Below are 19,655 nucleotides of genomic sequence, written 5' to 3'. Positions count from 1 at the left end.
TGAGACTCTGCTCAACCACACTGGCCACTACTGTCAGTGGCAAAACAGAAACACAGGCACAAAAAGCTTCTAAGGATTATCAGCTTGTGGGCTGCAATTTCTAATAGGCACATAGAGGCAGGGTAAGGCAAAAGTAGGTGGAGCAACAGATGCAAATTAGTCTGCATTCCAGCCGTGCAAAAGTCAGATACGTACCCACCAGCTTCTTATCCAGGCAAGCCAGAGACATTACAATTCAACAACATGTTCCAAAAGAGAACATGGCCTAGAAGAGTCTCAAGGGCCAAAGAGGTCTGGAAGCATTTGGTCAGGCGGCTCCAGAGATGTGTGGGGATTTCCTATTGGAACTGTAATGGGTATGAGTTACTCGTGCGTAAACTGGTGCCTTTTTAGGCTAATTTGCCTTGTTAAACCTTTCTGACTGCACAGCCCTTTCTCATTATGGCTGCCTCAGTCGCTGGCAGAATCCGTCAGTGGGCGTTTCTTGAACCTCTTCCAACATAAACGTTGTTTGACACCCAGTCTCCTCCTCCTCTCACTGCGCGGGAGCCTTCTGCGCAGGGAAGGCGTGGGTAGCGGAGGACCTGGGCTCTCCTCACTGATGTCCAGTGAAGAGTCCTGGAGCCCTCTCTCCAATACCCCAATCTGCCCCCCTTTATCCCTGGTGTTGCGCTGATTGGCTTCCCCCTCTACTGAGCTGTTTCTCCCCCTGCTGCTGGGTCCTTCGCCAGCATCATCTGGGAGCCTCCCCTTCGCTTCTTGCTCCGATGTCAGTTCCGACAGGAACATTGATAGTGGCAGGTGCCCAGCTATAACCACCTCTGATGCCAGCCCTGAATCTTCTCCTGAAAAATCTACTCGCATCACCTAGTGCTTTCCTGATCTTCTTTCACTTCCTCAGGAATGAATACAGCCATTGCAAGATCTGACAGTATTCTTGAAAAAAACCATGTTATTAATCCCATGTGTGCAGTGTGTTTTGTCTCTAGGATACCACGCAAGCGATTACGGTTGATGCTGGTGAACAAAGGAAGACCACACAAACTTAAAAACACACATTTTGTTTTCTTTCTGATAGTCCAAACGAAAGAAGGAACAGAAAAGGTAGAAAGGAAGCAAAATAACGAAAGTGCTTGCAAAAGTTATTTTCATTTTTAAAAATGGCATTGGTACAAGAGAAAAATAATTGTATATTTACTTTACAGGACGTGTCTAATCATTCAGTGGTCCTCCTTTTGCAAAACAAACAAACCGCATCAGGCACACTACAAATTAGTATCTATCAACAGTTTCCTTTCATTTTATAATTTTAAGGCTTCCTCTTTGCACTGTTGTTGATAGCCATTATGATACTACATAGTATAAAGGAATGTATAGATTTCCCCCCCTTAATAATATTTCTTTGTATAAATACTCAGTCACTTCATTACTGAAAATAAAAAGCAGATTGCAATTTTCTAAATATCAATTAAGCACCATTGTTTCTGTCCTAATGCTTATAGTGCAATTTCCCCTTTTCCCTATAGAAAGAAGATCTTTAAGGATAAGTGGTGGGCTTAAAAAAAAATCACTACTCCTTTAAACTACTCATGGTTTTCCTAGAATGTACTTTGAAATGGTATTTTTGGCATTTTCTCAAAGTAGTACACAAACATTACCACCATGCATTCGTTTAAAAAAAACAAAAACACCCCATGTATCTGAAGAGCTTAGCTTGCCTGAGATATGGATTTATTCAGTTCTTGCGAGACTTATGCTAACATGAATTATGCAGAGAATAGTTTTACTACCTGCGGAGCTAAATGAAGTGCAGCCTCCTTCATCTGAACAGCAGAAAGCAACAACATTTAGTCAGAAGTTTAGATCAGGAGAGTGAACATACAAAACTGCCTTGTGCTCAATATTATTTACTTAGACAGACGGCAATTCTACTAAGGGCAGTTTTATGCTACTGTTGCTACCCAAGAGCCATTTCAGAGGAGACATGAAACTGTCCCCCAGATCTTCCCATAGCTGTCAACTTTCCCTTTTTTAAAGGGAAATTCCCTTATTCCAAATAGGATCCCTTGCAAGAAAAGGGAAACGTTGACAGCTATGGATCTTCCACATGAGTTGTCCTTAATCCAACTGTAATTGTGTGGAAGCAATTGTGCACAACAACTAGTGACCATCGTGGGGCCCCATGAAGCCAAAAAAGGTGTGTAAAATTAGTAAAAAAAGGGGGAGAATAGAGATATTAATTTTGCAGATAACAAAGCACATTTTGAAGGCACCTTCTCAACATATGATGCCTATTTTGTTCTGCCAACTGGATACCATGCTTGAGCCTTGCTAAGAGTTTGATTCGGGGGCAACCACCATCCTATTTCTGGAGAGAAATCCAATAATTTTCCCCATTCCTACGCAGCCAACTGAACTGAACAGATGGCTTTATCTAGAGTGGGAATTATATTCTGCATGATTTAAATCTAACAAATGAAAGGCATCTTTATTTCTACATGTAAACTTAAAAATTTTGAGAATGGGAGGGCGTTTCCCACACCCAATTTGACAGAGATTACATGCTATGATACAGCTAGAAGATCCAAGACATGGGAGAAACCTTTCACAGAAACAGCCATAGCATGCATACAGAGGCATATATGAATCCATATTATCCACCTATAAGAGACCCCATCTATACTCATTAGTGCTGGGTTCCCCTTTTGACAGGGGTGGGGATATGAATCAGTATGCTGGGTCATTTTTTTTTTTTTGCATGCTACTAGTGAGGCACGAATAGAGTTTGACTGGAGTCAAGATAATTTGGTTTCCAAAAGAAATTGGCTAAAACTGAATTTCTGACACGGAAGAGGAAACACAGTTCACTCTGCATAAAAAACATCAAATTTTGATACCATTAAAAAAAAATTGAATTTCTATGTACACATTTGAAATGTGTGTTATGCTTTCAGGGAGTACTGGGGTTCTTGATAATTCATATTTTTTCAGAAGTACGTTCGTTTCCCAAACCTTGAAACACTCACTAAAAAGAAAACAGGATTCATTTTGGGAACTGAACCCAGGGTTAATTATTCGGCTTCAACTATGATTTGTGGGATTAACCTAACACTGATCCCATGCAGCAACCATGTCAGTTTTTTCTGGAACACTTCCTATGCCTTAGGCATTAGCCTGGACTGGCTGAAGGTATAGCACTCACCCCTGTAACTGAGGGAAATAGTGATCTGGAGCCCCTGCTTCTGGTATGAGTTTGACTAAGACAGCAGTTGACTGTGACCTTAAGCCACCTCATCAATTTGGCGGTGGAGGCCTTCTCCTTCTGCTACGATTAGGAAAAGGGACATTCCATTGCCTGCCAGGGCGTGACACTCCATCAGGGGGAGCAGACCAGCTGGCAAACATCTCTACTCTTTTGCTCCATGGGAGCAATATTGGAGGCTTCTGCCAGGCATTGCTATATCCTCTTGCAGGAGTCTTTGGTCTGCTGCAACAGAGATCCTTTAGGGCAGTCAGGCCCCATCTCAGCAGCGTTTCCCCACCCAGCTTCTGCTCTCCCTTGTGCATGAGTGGATTGGGGTGGGCATCTTTACTGCAGAAGGGCATGGGATAGGGGGAAGGCCTGAGAAGCTGTAGCCTATGGTCTTTCCAAAGTGTCCCTCAATATGCTGGGCCAGGATGAACAGGAACTGTTTTTGCTGCAATTTGAACCCACTGGTTCAGGTCCTACCATCTGAAGGAACAGAATACAAATTTGCTCCCTCATCCATGTCAAAGTCCTTCAAAAATTCAAAGACTGATCTACTTTCTCCAGGTTTCTTTGAGGGAGAAGGTGACGCCAAGTTGGGGGTGGATATCTCTGCCTTCTCTTTCACTCGCTAACATTTCTCCATCTTCTCTACTCAGTTTATCTACATTTCTCTTATTCTTCCTATTGCCCCAAACAGAGCAAAAAATAACCCCCTTTAACTATTTTTAACATCTGTCACAAGGTCAAGATCCCTCTGAGATTTAGCCTTCCTGACATTCTCCCTACAAGCTTTGGCTACTTGTTTGAAATCATCTTTGGTGCTGCAGTTTCTTTCCCCATCTGTAGATTTCTTTCTTGGTTCTTGTTCAAACTCCTGGAGCCTCAACGGAGCCTGCCTCTCAGTTATGGTGCAGGAAGTCAACTGGGGATGAAACTCATCCAGAAGAATGCAAGGTGATCACATCTCAGGCCTGGAAGATAGGACATTTCCCAGTCTTGATGTCCTCCTCCACTTGAGGAGAGATCTGTTTCTATATCACTATGTCTGCCACAGGATTCCAGGACAAAGGAAGGGAGTACAAACAGTTCACAATGGGGTGATGGTCACAGGACTAAGGGCTGTTGCCCCATCCAAACTGCAAGTACACCCTAGTATTACACCAGTAGTCTCCTGTGGATGCACAATGCAAGGTTAATAGTTTCAGGCAAATGTTATGTATCTTTCCTTTGGGGAAGGAGCTCTTTATGAAGGACTGAGAATACTAGGATTCCATAGAACACTTTGTTTTATTAAATGCTGCCTCAGACTAAATATCTGAACGCACCCTCAATTTTCCCTAATGTACTTACTCGTTCTCCATGGCTATTTAGTATGGTACGGGATTCAGCTTTTAAAGCCTACAGGATACTAATAAATATTACCATGTTAGCACCAAACCAGTAGCTGTTAGCACTGGCCAAAAGAGGTCACATGCCATTAAAAAAACACACCTAAGAAACAATTGTTGATAAAACCATTGTATCATAATGTGTGTTCACTGAGTCCCTGTGTAGCGCTGATTGCCTTGTGAGTTTAAAAAATAATCATCGCAACCATCATCGTATTCTTTTGCTCATAAGAAAAAAATGCCAAAAATACCCCAATGCAAACCGTTTAGCACCTTGCAAATATCAGTGCAGCCTGTAACAGGAAGAGAAATTACTGATTGAAAGTAAACAATTGAGTACAGTGACAGTAAAAGTATCACTTTTGTCATAATGCTACATATAATGTAGAGTACGTAAAATGCAGTGGTGTGACTGCAAGATTTTTTAAAAAATTAAAAAACACACAGGATAAGCAGCCTTAATATAAACATTTTACGTACAAAAATATTAAATCAAAAATAAATAATTCGAGACATAAATATTATACTTTACAACATTAAGAATATACAATATATATATATACACACACACATATACGCACACACTTGCACACACAGGTACACACACACACACATATTTGGATGTGCACACACACCACACGCACAGAGGAAGAAGTACAAAAAGGAAGGCAGAGGTATTGCTTCATTGTCCTTCATCTGTCTTGCTTCAGCTCCCGGCAATCAGAAACCCTGGGAATTAAAAGCATAATGGAGAGTTCTCATCTCTACTTTCAGCACTATTAATGCATTTAAAAGAAAAGCGCAACCCAGCCCTTCACAGAGGCAGCTATCTGCACAGCAAGGAATATGAACAGGGCTCACTGTTTCCCTCTACTCTTTGTTGCACAGCTGAATCAGGGACAGATGCTTTTGATTTCCATTCGAACAGTAACGTCCTCAAGAGTAAGCCCTGATGTTACCAAATCACTGTTGTGCCATTTCGCTTGGGCTCTGTAATGCTGATTATTCTCCATGGGCTGCACACAAGAGTGGAAGAATTGGGAGGGATCTCGAGGGTCACCTAGTCCAACCGCCCCCCAGCAATGCATAATATTCAGGTGACTGGCAGCCATTCCCACAAGCTTGGTGCAAACTTTGGGAGCTGCCAAGATGGCTGCAATCTCATGGCTGGTACTATTTCCACCTGGCTGCATCATGAAGAAGCCTAACAGCTACTGCATGAAAGGAGTTCAGTGGCACTACTTTCTGCACATGTTGAGGGCTAAATTAGCAATGGACACACTATAATTAAAGCTAAAGCGAGATCCCAGCATTGGACAAGGGGGAAAACACAGGGTTGTACCAGCTTTCTTTTCAGTTCCCAGGGTACTGTGATGTGTGTTGCTAACCTACTGAATTTCCTCTCTCCAACAATGCAGAGAAAATTGCATTCCCCATCCCTCCTATGTGGGCAACGCAGTAGCTGGTGGTTGCTATCCCGCTGTGCTAAGTTCAATTATGTCATTAAGCTTGAATCAGTTGGGATCGTTATATCCAACTGCCTAAAGCTTAGCTGCTCGCTCAATGCACCATAGTTTTGAGCTGTGGGGTTATGATGCAAAGCCTGAATCCGTGGAACCAAGTTTCACTTGAAGTAAATGTTTACCTGATTTGGTGCCAGGTTACCACCACAAATGTAGTGCTTTATAGTAAAATGCACAAATCTGAACTTACCTTTGCTACAACACTTGTACGTCGAGGCCAGTTCCAGATGATGGAGTACACTTTCCGCAGTAGCCGCCACATTTCCCTATTACTTTGGTACCATCCTGTAAGTAAAATCACAAAGCAGATCTCAGGAGAAAGCAACCAAAATCTGTATCAAGTAAGACTAGAACTGTGACCGTAAACACGTTAACTGGGAAGCAAGTCCTTTTAGAGACAATGGAACTTACTTTTGAGTAAGCCTAGGTTAAAAATTGGAAATACAATTAAAAACTGAAATGTGTGTGAGAACGGCTGAGTAAGCGAAGGTTGGGACGTGAACATTGTGTTTGCAGGAGAACCATGACAGAAGGTTGGAACAACTTGTATGCAGGAGCTATTGCTTATAACTGCAGAGGACAAAGGAAGGAGGGAAAGTTCCTTTGCTTTGTGGTTAAACCAATAGAAGCTAGTAGAAGGAAGCACTGCCATATGTGGTCCTAACTCCCCCTTTGATTTTAAGTGTATAAATGCTTGTGCTATTTTCATACTTGATGTGCCACCCCTCAGTGGCTTTTTGCTTAAGGTTGAGTCACACTGGCCTTGCAATGGCTAAACAAACATCCTGCTTGATTGACAACTGGAGTCAGGCTCTAACTGGCCGCCCAGGCTGAACCCACAGGGTATTGGTTACTGATATTTCCCCAACGCATGCACAACGTGGGGAATATCTGCTTTTAAAATATGTGTTTATTTTGCAATGGTGGGAAGGGTGGGAAGCAATTACCTGGCACTGAAGACGAAAAGGACATGCAAGAAAAACCGCCAGCCCATCCTAAACTGATCCCCGTGCTAGCGTTTTAAAATATTGTGAATATTAATGAAATTCTAATATATACAAAGTAACACACAGTCTCTCCCTTCCGCAGTTCAGCGGATATCAAATTCTGGCCAGCGTAATCTACGCTAGCATACGTAAAACCACAGCAAAGCCTTCCGCACCCCATTGTGTGGCTGATAGCTTATTCTACCTTCGTATGTTTTTACACTCAGAAGCAGCAAAATATATCAAAGATCGACCAAGCTCAATGGACGACTTTCCAAGCCTTTTTGTTGTTGTTACGCTGTGGTGTATGAAGCTTCTGCGCTTGATACTATTGATCTGTTGATGCTGCTACCACCTCCTAAGAGCATCTTTGCTCTCATATTCTCCTGCCACCTACGCTTCAAGAGCTGTGCCTTACAGGTGAGCCAGGTAACGTGATGTGCCCTACATCGATTGCCTCTTCGGTTCTGCTTTAATTTGGTCAGTCGGGACTCCCTCGGTCTTTGTGCTCAGCACTCATCTCGGTTGCTTCAGATTTCCCGTCGAAAGGTCCCTCTCTGCGCTGTCCCTTTCCAGATGAGCCCAATGTCTTTTATTTTTCACTTGTCTTTTGCCATTTTAATTGCGGCAGCTGAGATGGCAAATGGCTCAAACGGGCCAACAGCTCTCTTGGTTCAGATGCCAGCACAGTGCAGCCAGCCACTAACAGCAAGGTAGACACATGCATTCTCTGGGCCATTCCATCTTCTGCGGCCTTCCATGCTTGGGACTCTGTATGGAGTCTGCTAGCATGTGGCAAACCCATTTGATTCTCGGAAATATCAAGCCCAGTATTCGCGTTAATCGGTTTGACGTGTTCGAAACGGCCCTAGGTATGAGGTACGAAGGCCAGTTTGGTATTCTGGAAAAATGAAGGTCCTTGTTTTGACAAGAAGCTGTATGAACTGCCTTGTGGTTCCCAACTTCCTGCTTATCAATAGCATTCGCTGGGTGGGTTTGGGGAAGGAGAAACCCCCTCAGCCTACCCTTGTCCAGTGGACATTGTAAGGACTCCCCCCCCCCTTTACAATTATTGCATTTTGTGTGCTGAAAAGTGCCACAGATGTGGCAAACATACTAACACATAACCAGTGCTAAATAGAGGCTTTACGGTGCTATTGTTGTACCTGGATCCACAAGGATAGGAGGAGGGAGGTGAAGAACCGCAGGCACTGGAAAGTAATCTCTTTGGTACTTTATTATGCTCAGTAGCACTGTTAGAGCAGGCTCCCAACTGCATGCTTCCTGAGGACTCAGACAACTAATTAAAGAAGTGTCTGCACCACTGTGCTCAGTGTTTTTAGCTTCACGGTTAAGCAGACCCACTAATTAATTGCAATAATACAGATCAAGTTGAATTTACTCCAGTCTGTGGCTCTAAACCCACCAATTACAGACCATGCTTCACAGTTCTTATGCTTCACATTAGAATTCAAGAGGTTATTTTAAACTCCCCCCCCCCACCGCCCCATATGTACAAGGCACAATTTACAAAGGTACATTACAATATGATTTGATAGGTTAACAGGTACGATGTCACAATTAGCTGCAAGTTAAAAGATTTTCCTTACTGGTGATTTTATAATTTCAGAAACCGCGTAATTCCCTTGGGAAAGCCATTTTGACGTTTGTGTCACGGACAGGCCGGTTCCAGAGAGGTTGATGCTAAAGCGGCCCTTGAAAATGGAAAAAGGATATGCATCAGGTCTGAAATGACAGCTACGTAATAAAATTCGCTGAAACGAAGAAAGAGAAAGAAAACCTAATTCTAAACGGGGCTGTTCTCCACTGCCACAACCCTGCAACCCTGCCCTGCAACAACAAGCCATTGTGCCATTATTCTAACAAGATCACCCCGGCAATGTTTTCAATTGTTCCAAGCCCTCATAGCGATTAGCACATACTGTACAAATCACAGCAGGAGTGAGATTAAGCATTTCTTCCCCTCTGCAGCTTCCTGAGGAAAGGCTGTTTTTGCTGCAGATCGCCAGCTGAGGGCATCCTTGCCCTTTCCCTAGTAATCTCTGCTGCTCACTGGAGAAAGTCAACTCTCCACTTTTGAAGAGACGTCATTCCCCCCCCCTTTTTTTTAACCTGGATGGGGGAAATTCGATTTTAAAAATAAATAAATTGTAGCATCTGCCACACTCTTGTTTGCTCACTGGAACGCCAATCGTCCTTGGCTCCCCCCCCCCCCCCCGCTTGCAACAAAAGAAATGGGTCTTTGTGCAGGACTCTCGATATCTTTAGGAAACAATGTAATGACACGTACAACTAAATGGCTTAGGACCACTGTGCCTCAAGGACCGCTTGCTCCCACACACACCTCCCCAGAGATCCTCAAAATCGTCCTCCATCACCCTTTTCTCAGTTTCACTGGCATCTGAGCTGAAGGGCAGGGGTAGGGCCAAAAGCAGGGTTTTCTCTGTGGTCAGTCTTTGGAGTTACACCCCATAAAGGTTTACCTAGCAACTGATTTTGATATCTTTTCAGATACCAGAGAAGACCTTTTTTTGTTTGCCCGTGCTCTACGGGGAGCTGGCTTCAGATAGAAGGCCTTTTGGCAGGCCAACTCTGCGTTACAAAGATGTCTGCAAACATGACATGAAGTGACATGACAACGTCAACCCCACCATGAGGAAATCCCTCACAGACGACAGCAGTGCCTGGAGACAGACAGTCAGGTTGTGTATCCATAGCAGTGACCAAAGGAGGAATGACCACTGGAAGAAGCATAGAAAGAAAAAACGCCATGGTACATCTGCAGCAGCACAACCAGACGTCTTCATCTGTTCCGGCTGCAACAAAACATGTCTCTCCCATATCGCTCTCTATAGTCACAGCAGATGCTGCATCCTTCCAGCGGTCTGACTTTTCCCTCCTTCAACCGTCTCCCAAGAGAGATGGTTGCCAACAACAGCTCTCTAGGCATGTGTTTTTACACTAGTGTCTCTTTTGGAAGAGAGCCAGTGTGGTGTAGTGGTTAAGAGCGGTAGTCTTGTAATCTGGGGAACCGGGTTCACTTCCTCGCTCCTCCACATGCAGCTGCTGGGTGACCTTGGGCCAGTCACACTTCTCTGAAGTCTCTCAGCCCCACTCACCTCACAGAGTGTTTGTTGTGGGGGAGGAAGGGAAAGGAGAATGTTAGACGCTTTGAGACTCCTTAAAGGGAGTGAAAGGAGGGATATCAAATCCAAACTCTTCTTCTTCTTTTCTGTCTCTCTAATGTTTAATCTCTTTGTCCTTTTTAATGTTCATGTTGTTTGAACAGTAAATTATTGTTCTAATTGTCTGCTGTCCTGACAATCCTTTGTGGTTAAAGGGTGCAACGCGACTATACAAAACCAATGCCTGCCATGCTGACAAAGGGAAGTGCTAGATTTGGAGGGGCTGGAGAGCGACTGTTCCGATCAAGAGCAATTCATATAACGCTAGAATATAACAAATGGAATCATGGTTTGAGAAATATTGTTGTGGAGATACCTGTGGGCACTTGGCTGCACTGTAGCAGTCCCCAGCAGTGGCGAAAGGTACAGGTCGTCCATCAAGCGTCTGCGCAAACTGCAAATCGGTTGCTATGAAAAATATTCGGTAAGAACCAGAGAGACAAAGGGAACGGAACAGCAGGGAAAGGGAAAGGAAAACCGAATGCATTATCTGATCCCCATTTAATATGGTGCACCTGCCTTTACACATTAATCTTGTGAATCCGCTGGGATCCTCCCTAAACAATAAGGTTGGCCATTAAATGTGACACTCGGAGTAACACGTGTGCATGTTAAAATTGAGGAACAACTCATTTGTCTTTAAAGGTGAAGGCATTCTAAACATGCAGGATTCCAGTCTTTTAACAATATTTTTTTACATAGGGGAAATATGCTCAGGACCACATGGGCACCGATGGTATATCTAACCAACACCACCTTTGGGCTTATTCCTTTAGTATGTTTCGCATCACGTTTGACACTTTCGGATTGTCCTGGGAGTAGAACAGAGGACTTGAATTCAGAAATTCTTCTCGAGTTCTTCTGGGAATGGCATGAAGAGGCTTTCAATAGGGTCCTACCATGTGTAAAGAATCTAATTTCCCTTGGCCTGGCTCAAATTCCACTTCAGTCAGTAGGAATTGTGTCCAGTTCCAACTGTGGTAGAAATAAAAAGCTACCACATTGCTTCAGTGGAATTTCTATGATTTCCAGAGGGACCCAAATCTGAAGGGAGCTCTGGGGAGGCTATAGACCTTTTATCCTGAGGGTCTATCATGCCACTGGAGAAAAGGCAGGAGAGTCATATATGAAACATAACTTGCAGGGCAAACATTTATGATTTAAATTCTGCTTCTGAGTTCAGGAGGAGGAGAAGAAGGGAACAACCTGAATGTGCAACAAAGTGAACAAATTCAGTCTAAAAGGAAGAGTTGTTCTTTCTTGCTTCAAATGAACTGAAGAGAAATCCATTTTTTGGTGGTTTTAAACTACACGACCATTCAAGTACAAAGTGCTGTAGTATAAAATGTTAACCCAGGTATTGTAAGGACCTTACCCTAGCCTACCTAGCTTTAAATTGAAAATTGTGCACACGTGCATGCACGCACGCGCGCACACACACACACACACACACCACAGAGCATTTTGCGGGTAAAGCCCTATTGTTACTCACTTATTATTTGCATAGCGTTCAGGTCCAGCCTAACTTTGCTGAAGGCGGAAAACCCAGCTGCTGTGTAATCTTTCCTACACTGGCAGTCTTCTCTTCTGCTTCCATTATATGGACATTCGGTCGGGTTATGTAATCTGAATCAAAAGAAAAGCCCTTTTCTACTCATGACAAGAAACATAACACCAGGAAGAGAAAACAAAGCATTGCCAAATGCAGAGTGCCTTGATGCTCTTACCTGTAGCTGTATACTTCTGAGAAGTTCTCCGCTTCGCCATTTGCCAGAGTCACATATTCTTTTGGTCTGTCAGATTCCATGCCAGTACAATAAATCTGAGAGAAACAGGCCTTCAGTTTAATCAAACATCTAATGCTAGGTGTTAAATGAATGACTAGGAAATCAAAGGATGGAAAACACACAGGTAGAAGTCACAAGAGAACTGAAATGAATATGAATTATTAGTTTTTCATACACAAACACACACGGTGGACACTCGGGTTGCGAACGTGATCCATGCGGGATGCACATTCGCAACCTGCAGCGGTGTGTCTGCACACGTGCGGGTTGCGATTCGGCATTTCTGCACATGCGCAACCGCTGAAACCCGGAAGTAACCTGTTCCGGTACTTCCGGGTTTCGGCGGGTGTGTAACCCGAAAAAACGCAATCTGAAGCGGCTGTAACCCGAGGTATGACACTGTGTGTGTGTGTGTGTGTACATATATATGTGTGTGCGTGTATATCAAAATGCAAATAGGCCTCAACATGCATGCACATAATTAAAATTCAAAGGATTAATAACACATGCAAACACACTCACATGGACACAAAGGGATTGTGTACTTCCCACCCCCCTTAAAATCAAGAGGTTGAATGAACCAGGGAGTTCTATTGACCATGAGGCCAAATGTGGAATGTAATATTTCCAAAAGAGGGATTATAACATTATAAGCAACCAAGTTTTAGTTCTTCTAGAAATGTACCATGGACAGGCATTCTCCAAAGTCATCTGATCTCTGAGAACTCATGCAGCCCTGGAAATTCAATGAAATGCTCACACAGAAACGATACAGAAGTGGCTGAGCCATACCTTGAGGAGCTTTCCTTTAACTTGAAGGTAATATTCTCCATCTTCAGTGGTGACTTTGAGCCTTTTTACTTCTTTGCAGCTTGTTGGTAATTCACCTAAATTAAAGAATTATCAGTAAATAATAATAATACAAAATTTCAGAATGCAAGCTCTAAACAGCTGATTTTTCGATTGACTTGCCTAAGATCCAGGACAGAAATTCCCCCTGGTAATGTCCGGAAAAATCTGAACATAGGCAGCCCTAATCTCTATCTATCTATCTATCTATCTATCTATCTATCTATCTATCTATGAGACAAACACCAGTAATACTGGTCCCATTTCCTTTCAGCAGTGGCCTGGTAATTTTAAAAATGTGGTGTTTAGTTATTGGAAGGATATGTGCTCCTATTGCCAGCCAATGACAACTCCCCTAACTGAAAAACAGAAACACACACACACACACACACACAACCCAGCAGCGGCATCTAATGGGGGCATATGGCTACCCACCTGTGTAAAGCTTCATGACATCAATTCAGTGGGGACAGGAATACAGAACTATAGGCGCTTGACTGGTGCTAGGGATGGTTATAGCATTAAAGGGAAAGTTCAGGTTCTTAAAAAAAAAACAACAACAACAATTTGCAAAAGGCCCTTACAGTCATGAATATTGTGGCATGTCCTCCTTTCTTCAGGTTTCAGTTCATCAAGACACAAGGGGCTCACTTGGTCATTGTTCGTAAGGCACTGAACTGACCGGTGCATTACTCCATTTCCACAACTCACCGAACACTGGAAAGCAAAGGAAGTAAGTTCAGTTCAACTGCTGAAAACACCCGAAAGTAGGTAAGACCTCAAGCAGCCTCCATTCTGATTCCCAGGTTATGGGTGCAAAGAGACCAGAGGTCTGGCAATGCTATTTTGCTCTAGTGGAAATATACTTTATTCTGAAGCCCACAATTCCCGCATCTTAAGGCAATAATAATCACTGCAAGGAAAGAACTACGGTCTACTGTTCCACTTGCTCAGTACAATGGATTAACTCCCCTCCTCCCCTGGCCATCAGCAAAAATGTGCAATAAAAGGCCATGCACAATGCAATTTCTGAAGCCAGGTGAACATCTATCTTAGAAATATGAAACTCACTCACTCTGCTGGAAAAGCTTCTGTCTAAAGTCATATGGGCTAGATTTTATTTTTGTATCCAAGCGTACAAACGGTTGGTCACAGTCAGATTAGATCCGTCTGAACTCCAAACAAATGCCAGAAGCTCTCTGATTGCGAAGGGTTTGTGTTAAAAAGAAAGATTTGTATGTGATCCTGTAAGTGGATTTCCCAGTAGCAAAGTAGTTCTGAGACACACTAGGACCACACAACAATGCATTTGGGTCTGAAAACATTTTGATTTACAGTAGTCCATTTAATGGTGCCCTGCCAGCCTCCTCTCTTCATTTAGTCCAGCCAATGGGCCTCATTTGGCCTGTGAGGCTGTTTTATCCAAGCCATGCCCAGCCATGTACATCAAGTGTGGGACCTGAATGCGAAGGAACAAGTGGGGATCTTAAAAAAAAAAGCTTTGGACTTGTTGCTTATAAATTTGGCACCAAATGCAAGACAATCAGAGCAAATGAGTGAAGCCAAGCCCTGCTAAAAGTGAGGCTTGAAGTCAGCACTGCCTAATTTCAAGTGCTGCTCAGGAGTGACTTCAAGGGCTGTTGGGATTGGCTACACTCCAGTTTCCAGTCAACTATCAGCTCGAACCACACCATATCAGAAAAATGGGTTTCCCACCACTGAACTAAATGATGGATCATCATGGTGATGCCAGGTGTTTTACAGGTGAGCAGTCCTGCCCACCTATCACAGTCACCCATCAGAGGTGGGGGAGCTTGCGGTCCATCTTGATGGAGTGGGGGGGAAATTGCGCCCGATTTAGCCCCATAGCTGCCAAAGGATTGCACTGGTTCTCCTTGAGGATGGGGATTATTGGCAAAGAGAGAACACCTATGTGATGGAAGGAGAATCTCCCTGTAGCTACACTCAAACTCAGAGCATATTCTGTGCGTTGGCTGCTACTTCCTGTTCATAGCAACTGGTTGTTCAACTTACAGCTCATCAGCAAAATTTGAAATTTTGTTAAGCCACCCAATCAATGCAGGCTGAGCAGGGGATTAAAAATCATGGATTTTCCCCACCCCTCCTTCCAAGTCAGGGAAAAATGAGTAAATTCAGACGTGAAAGACTGTGGCAGATTAATGTGGTTTCCCCCAAACCTCATTTCCTATTGGTTCTTCAAGGTACCTTTCCTTTAAAACAGATAATATTCCCCACCCCCTATATTTTCCTGTTCTTAGAGCAGAGTGGGCTACACATTAATATTAAACAACAAATAATAAAGAAGGAGTAAGATTAGAAACATACACTTCCCCAATTTCCAACTCTCCATGATGCCAAAACTGGGCACTCGCCTAGATAGCATGACTGCACGTTTGGTGGTTGTGTTCCTGGACAGTTGACTGTGTTCTGATAACCATACTCATAATGATCCTTCCCTGTGTAAATTTCACTGCAGGAAACCAGCCTTTGCCTGTAGCCTTTGCCACATGTCACGGAGCACTATGGGAAGAAAGAAAATCAATTTGTTTTGGTAACATTAGGGACGCTCAAAGTAAGCTTCTGACAAAAGAATAAATGACTTAGTCTTTAAAGCCCTAAACGGCCTTGGTCCAGTATACCTGAAGGAGTGTCTCCACCCCCATTGTTCTGCCCGGACACTGAGGTCCAGTGCCGAGGGCCTTCTGGAGGTTCCCTCGCTGTGAGAAGCCAAGTTACAGGGAACCAGGCAGAGGGCCTTCTCGGTAGTGGCGCCCGCCCTGTGGAACGCCCTCCCACCAGATGTCAAAGAGAACAACAGAGACTTTTAGAAGACATCCGAAGACAGCCCTGTTTAGGGAAGCTTTTAATGTTTAATAGACTATTGTATTTTAATATTTTGTTGGAAGCCGCCCAGAGTGGCTGGGGAAACCCAGCCAGATGGGTGGGGTATAGATAATTTATTATTATTATTATTATTATTATTATTACCACCCTTTGGTAATACTTACCAGCCAAAGCCCACCAAGCACTGGTGGGATCTGGTGTTTCCCATTATTCCCTTCCTGCCCTTAACCACTCCTACCTCTGATATTTAAGGCCACTACCTTATCACCTCCACTTTATGTGATATATATCCTCCTTCCCCCTTTTGGAGCAGGCACCAAAAATGAGACAGCAAAGGATCGGAAAAAGATTGTCCTCTATTCCCAAGGAAGTTGGCCACCAAATTTGCTATTCCCTTCTTATCCCCAGACAGGATTGCTAGTATTATGTCTCTGCGACACAGTCTGAAAATTCAGAGTGTGCCAAAGAGATGAAAAGGAGTAAAGCTGCTCCCACATGCAATTTCCTCCCCACACTGCCCAAATGACGTTATTGTCATCTAAATGCCAGCCCTTTTCAAACGTTTAGTCTGGATTTCCTCTTACTGCAATATATATATATATATATATATATATATATATATATATATATATATGCAGGTTTTGGTGTCTTCGGGTGTCTTCCCGTGTAAGAGTTGGGGTGTCTAGGCGACGTTTCGACGAGGTCTCACTCGTCATCTTCAGGCTGGTGCTTTCGGCTTCTTGTTACTGGAACAGAGCAGGATCTCAAACACTGAGATCCTGCTCTGTTCCAGTAACAAGAAGCCGAAAGCACCAGCCTGAAGATGACGAGTGAGACCTCGTCGAAACGTCGCCTAGACACCCCAACTCTTACACGGGAAGACACCCGAAGACACCAAAACCTGCATTCCTGTACCCGTGAAAATCTACGAAAGCATATATATATATATATATATATATATATATATATATATATATGTATGTAAAAATAACACTGCTGGTGTGGAAGAATGTTAGCACGATGTTTCAGTGAGTGGTTTGCAATAAGTAGGATTACATTTCCATGTGTGGTCTCTGTCACCACATTCCTCCTTCGGTTTGCTCCCCACATGAGCACAGCTTAGCACAACCCACTTTAAGGCAACTATTCCATCAAAATATGAACAAATGTGGGGAATTCCCTTGCAGACGATCATTGCAGCACACACATAAAGACTTAAAACAAATTAATACAGAGATTCTGCAGAAGACTTTTTTATTGGAATTTTGGTATAATTTGCTGTTATAATCTACCAATGCACACACAATCACATTGTTTTTACATGGTATGGGGGGAATAAGCTATTATATGCTGCCATTGAAGAGAGTGCATTTCCCCACACTCCTGTGGTGAAGAATATATTACAAGTTACTGCTGGATCGAATATCCTGTGGTTTCCCTGTAGCGTAATATCAGGGAGTCTAAGGGCCACACACTGTAATCTGCAAACAATTCTACACAGGAAATGTTTCCACGGGATGTCAAACCAAAGTAAAACAAGGTGGTTGCAAAAGAAGCAGATGAAGATTTGCCTGCAATGCTAAAAAAAAAGAATAGAAGTTCTTTGCCTTTATACACACCCCTCCTTCAGAATCAGTGCCCAATAAGAGCTTGAATCTTATCTTTGAAGAAGAGTTTCATATATAGATGGCAAGGCCTCATGAACCTAACTGAAGCATGACTATGTATGCAGGACTGGAACTATGGCAATTTAAAGAAAGAATATGCTATGGAAATTTGCTTTGAGGCCATTTGGGAACAGCACCATTTCTGGTAAAGGGCCGGAAAACAAAATGGAGGCACCTCCAGTGGCAAAGGCACAATCTCTGTTGACTAGCCAATCCCTTTCCCTTAACTCTTTACCAACTCCTGTGTCTCTTTTATCACTCCATTCCCTGCCCACCCAGAATCTGAAACTATAGAGTAATTAGGGAATATTATGCAAAATCCACCTGCTCTGGATAATTTATTAATTTATTATGGCAGCACCATTTAGATTAGTAGTACAGAAATATAGCCAGGTCTCTCTTTTACCCATTTAAGGAACGTACCAAGAACCATCACCTCCCTCAATAATCTAGCTTTGGGATATAGGTGAGCCCAAAGAAATGTATAATGGGGGGGTCAGCTGAATCTCTTAGCTCCTTGCACCAGACATCCACATGCATTTTCTTTTCATGCTTCAACTCCATTCTGCTCTAAAAAAATTCCCTTTTCTGCTAGGTGAGCAATAGCACTGCCATTTCTCGATGGGGCTTTTCCCCGGTGCAAAATGCTTCTTCATATGATGCAGAAGGAACAGGCCAGGATCCGTCTGTTTCCTTCTGTGCTGAGCTCGGGCATACATGGGAAGCAGCTGATTTCTCTTGACAGGTGTGCTCAGCGTTGTGGGGGCAGAACTGCCAGCCCAGATTTGCTCAAGAAGTAGAAATCTGATCTTTGTATTTACGAGAAGGAATTGTTATTTTCAAAGTTGTCAGGTAATTCCTTAGCCTTCTCCCTCCCAGCCTAATTTTCTTTTTGTTTCCTCAACAACAGGACCAACAGTGGGCAGCTCTGCTGGGTATAAAATATAGGGACTGAATAGTAACCTCTCCTGCTATCGTTCCCCATCCTGACCCACTTTTTGGCAAACAAATCAACCAACGTAAAGTGCTATTTTTGCAGAACACCACTCATCAGCTCTTGGAGAAAATCAAGGAGCATTATAATATATGATTTGCATATATTATTCTTGGCATTCTGGGTGGATGCAATTGACCAGAGAACAAAAGCAGAGGCTCCCTCTTTTTGCCTTCCTGCAGACTTACCTCTGACCAGTCCCCTGTAATCCAAATGTATTCGCACGGTGCCGGGTTGCAGGCCTCAATATCAGGTGGCCTCTTGCTTGAATCGCAGTGAAGGCTGTCGGCCTTTTGCATATCTTGATCCACACAGGTCACCTTGCGATATCTGGAGCCTTCGCCACATGTTTTGCTACACTGTTGAAAGAAGAGATCGGAAAGAGAGGTTGCTGACCATGCGGCAGAACTGATGCAGCAAGGGAGAAATATGGTGGACGGCAGGACTGGTGTTGGCTGTTGAGGGAGATGTCCTCTCATTGCTTTTTGAAGTTTTGAAAAAGCTTCAGCTGCTTCCCACTTCCCTCCTTCTGTGCTGGATCTAGGAGGGAGGTTCAGAACACTAGTGGTGCATGCCATGGGGTGGAACTGGGAAGCCGCCCTCATGACAATGGCTCCACCTTGCACCACCACATGACCCATGACTGGGGCTTGGAGTGGAACTTATCTGAGGGACAGCCAAAAGGAGAGAGGCCTAATTTGAAGCGTAGTAAAGGTAAAGGGACCCCTGACCATTAGGTCCAGTCGTGACTGATTCTGGGGTGGCGGCGCTCATCTCGCTTTATTGGCCGAGGGAGCTGGCGTACAGCTTTAGGGTCATGTGGCCAGCATGACTAAGCCGCTTCTGGTGAACCAGAGCTGCGCATGGAAACGCCGTTTACCTTCCTGCTGGAGCGGTCCCTATTTATCTACTTGCACTTTGACGTGCTTTCGAACTGCTAGGTGGGCAGGAGCAGGGACCAAGCAACGGGAGCTCACCCCGTCACGGGGATTCAAACCGCCGACCTTCTGATTGGCAAGTCCTAGGCTCTGTGGTTTAACCCACAGTGCCACCCGTGTCCCAATTTGAAGCATACAATTACCCAATTAATAGGAATATGCTGGTAAGTCTACTATATGATTCACACCAACACATGGTCCA

At 43.7% G+C, this 19,655-nt stretch overlaps 1 protein-coding gene and 1 long non-coding RNA gene across 6 annotated transcripts in view; one reads left to right on the top strand and one right to left on the bottom strand.

Moving 5' to 3' along the window:
* Positions 1-18,895, top strand: part of LOC310702127 — a 164,149-nt gene extending 145,254 nt beyond the window's left edge. Inside the window, exon 3 of the long non-coding RNA XR_014523273.1 lies at positions 18,885-18,895. This is a non-coding gene — a long non-coding RNA (uncharacterized lncRNA). The remainder of the gene's footprint in view (positions 1-18,884) is intronic.
* ADAMTS9 (ADAM metallopeptidase with thrombospondin type 1 motif 9) overlaps positions 1,131-19,655 on the bottom strand; it is a 154,914-nt gene continuing 136,389 nt past the window's right edge. For 4 of the 5 annotated variants that reach the window (XM_083491028.1, XM_083491026.1, XM_083491027.1 and 1 more), the window contains 10 exons: positions 18,704-18,874; positions 15,336-15,530; positions 13,574-13,706; positions 12,933-13,027; positions 12,081-12,175; positions 11,846-11,979; positions 10,670-10,761; positions 8,758-8,862; positions 6,352-6,446; positions 1,131-5,367 (listed from right to left, as the gene is read on the bottom strand). In XM_083491028.1, the coding sequence (XP_083347154.1) occupies positions 6,357-6,446; positions 8,758-8,862; positions 10,670-10,761; positions 11,846-11,979; positions 12,081-12,175; positions 12,933-13,027; positions 13,574-13,706; positions 15,336-15,530; positions 18,704-18,874 (1,110 nt within the window). In that variant the 3' untranslated portion in view covers positions 1,131-5,367; positions 6,352-6,356. The remainder of the gene's footprint in view (positions 5,368-6,351; positions 6,447-8,757; positions 8,863-10,669; positions 10,762-11,845; positions 11,980-12,080; positions 12,176-12,932; positions 13,028-13,573; positions 13,707-15,335; positions 15,531-18,703; positions 18,875-19,655) is intronic. The other variant, XR_014522903.1, reaches the window with a different exon arrangement.

The sequence above is a fragment of the Podarcis liolepis genome, assembly GCF_965112155.1.
Source record: "Podarcis liolepis genome assembly, chromosome: 2".
Classification (NCBI taxonomy): Eukaryota; Metazoa; Chordata; class Lepidosauria; order Squamata; family Lacertidae; genus Podarcis; species Podarcis liolepis.
This window is presented reverse-complemented; position numbering and strand designations above follow the sequence as displayed.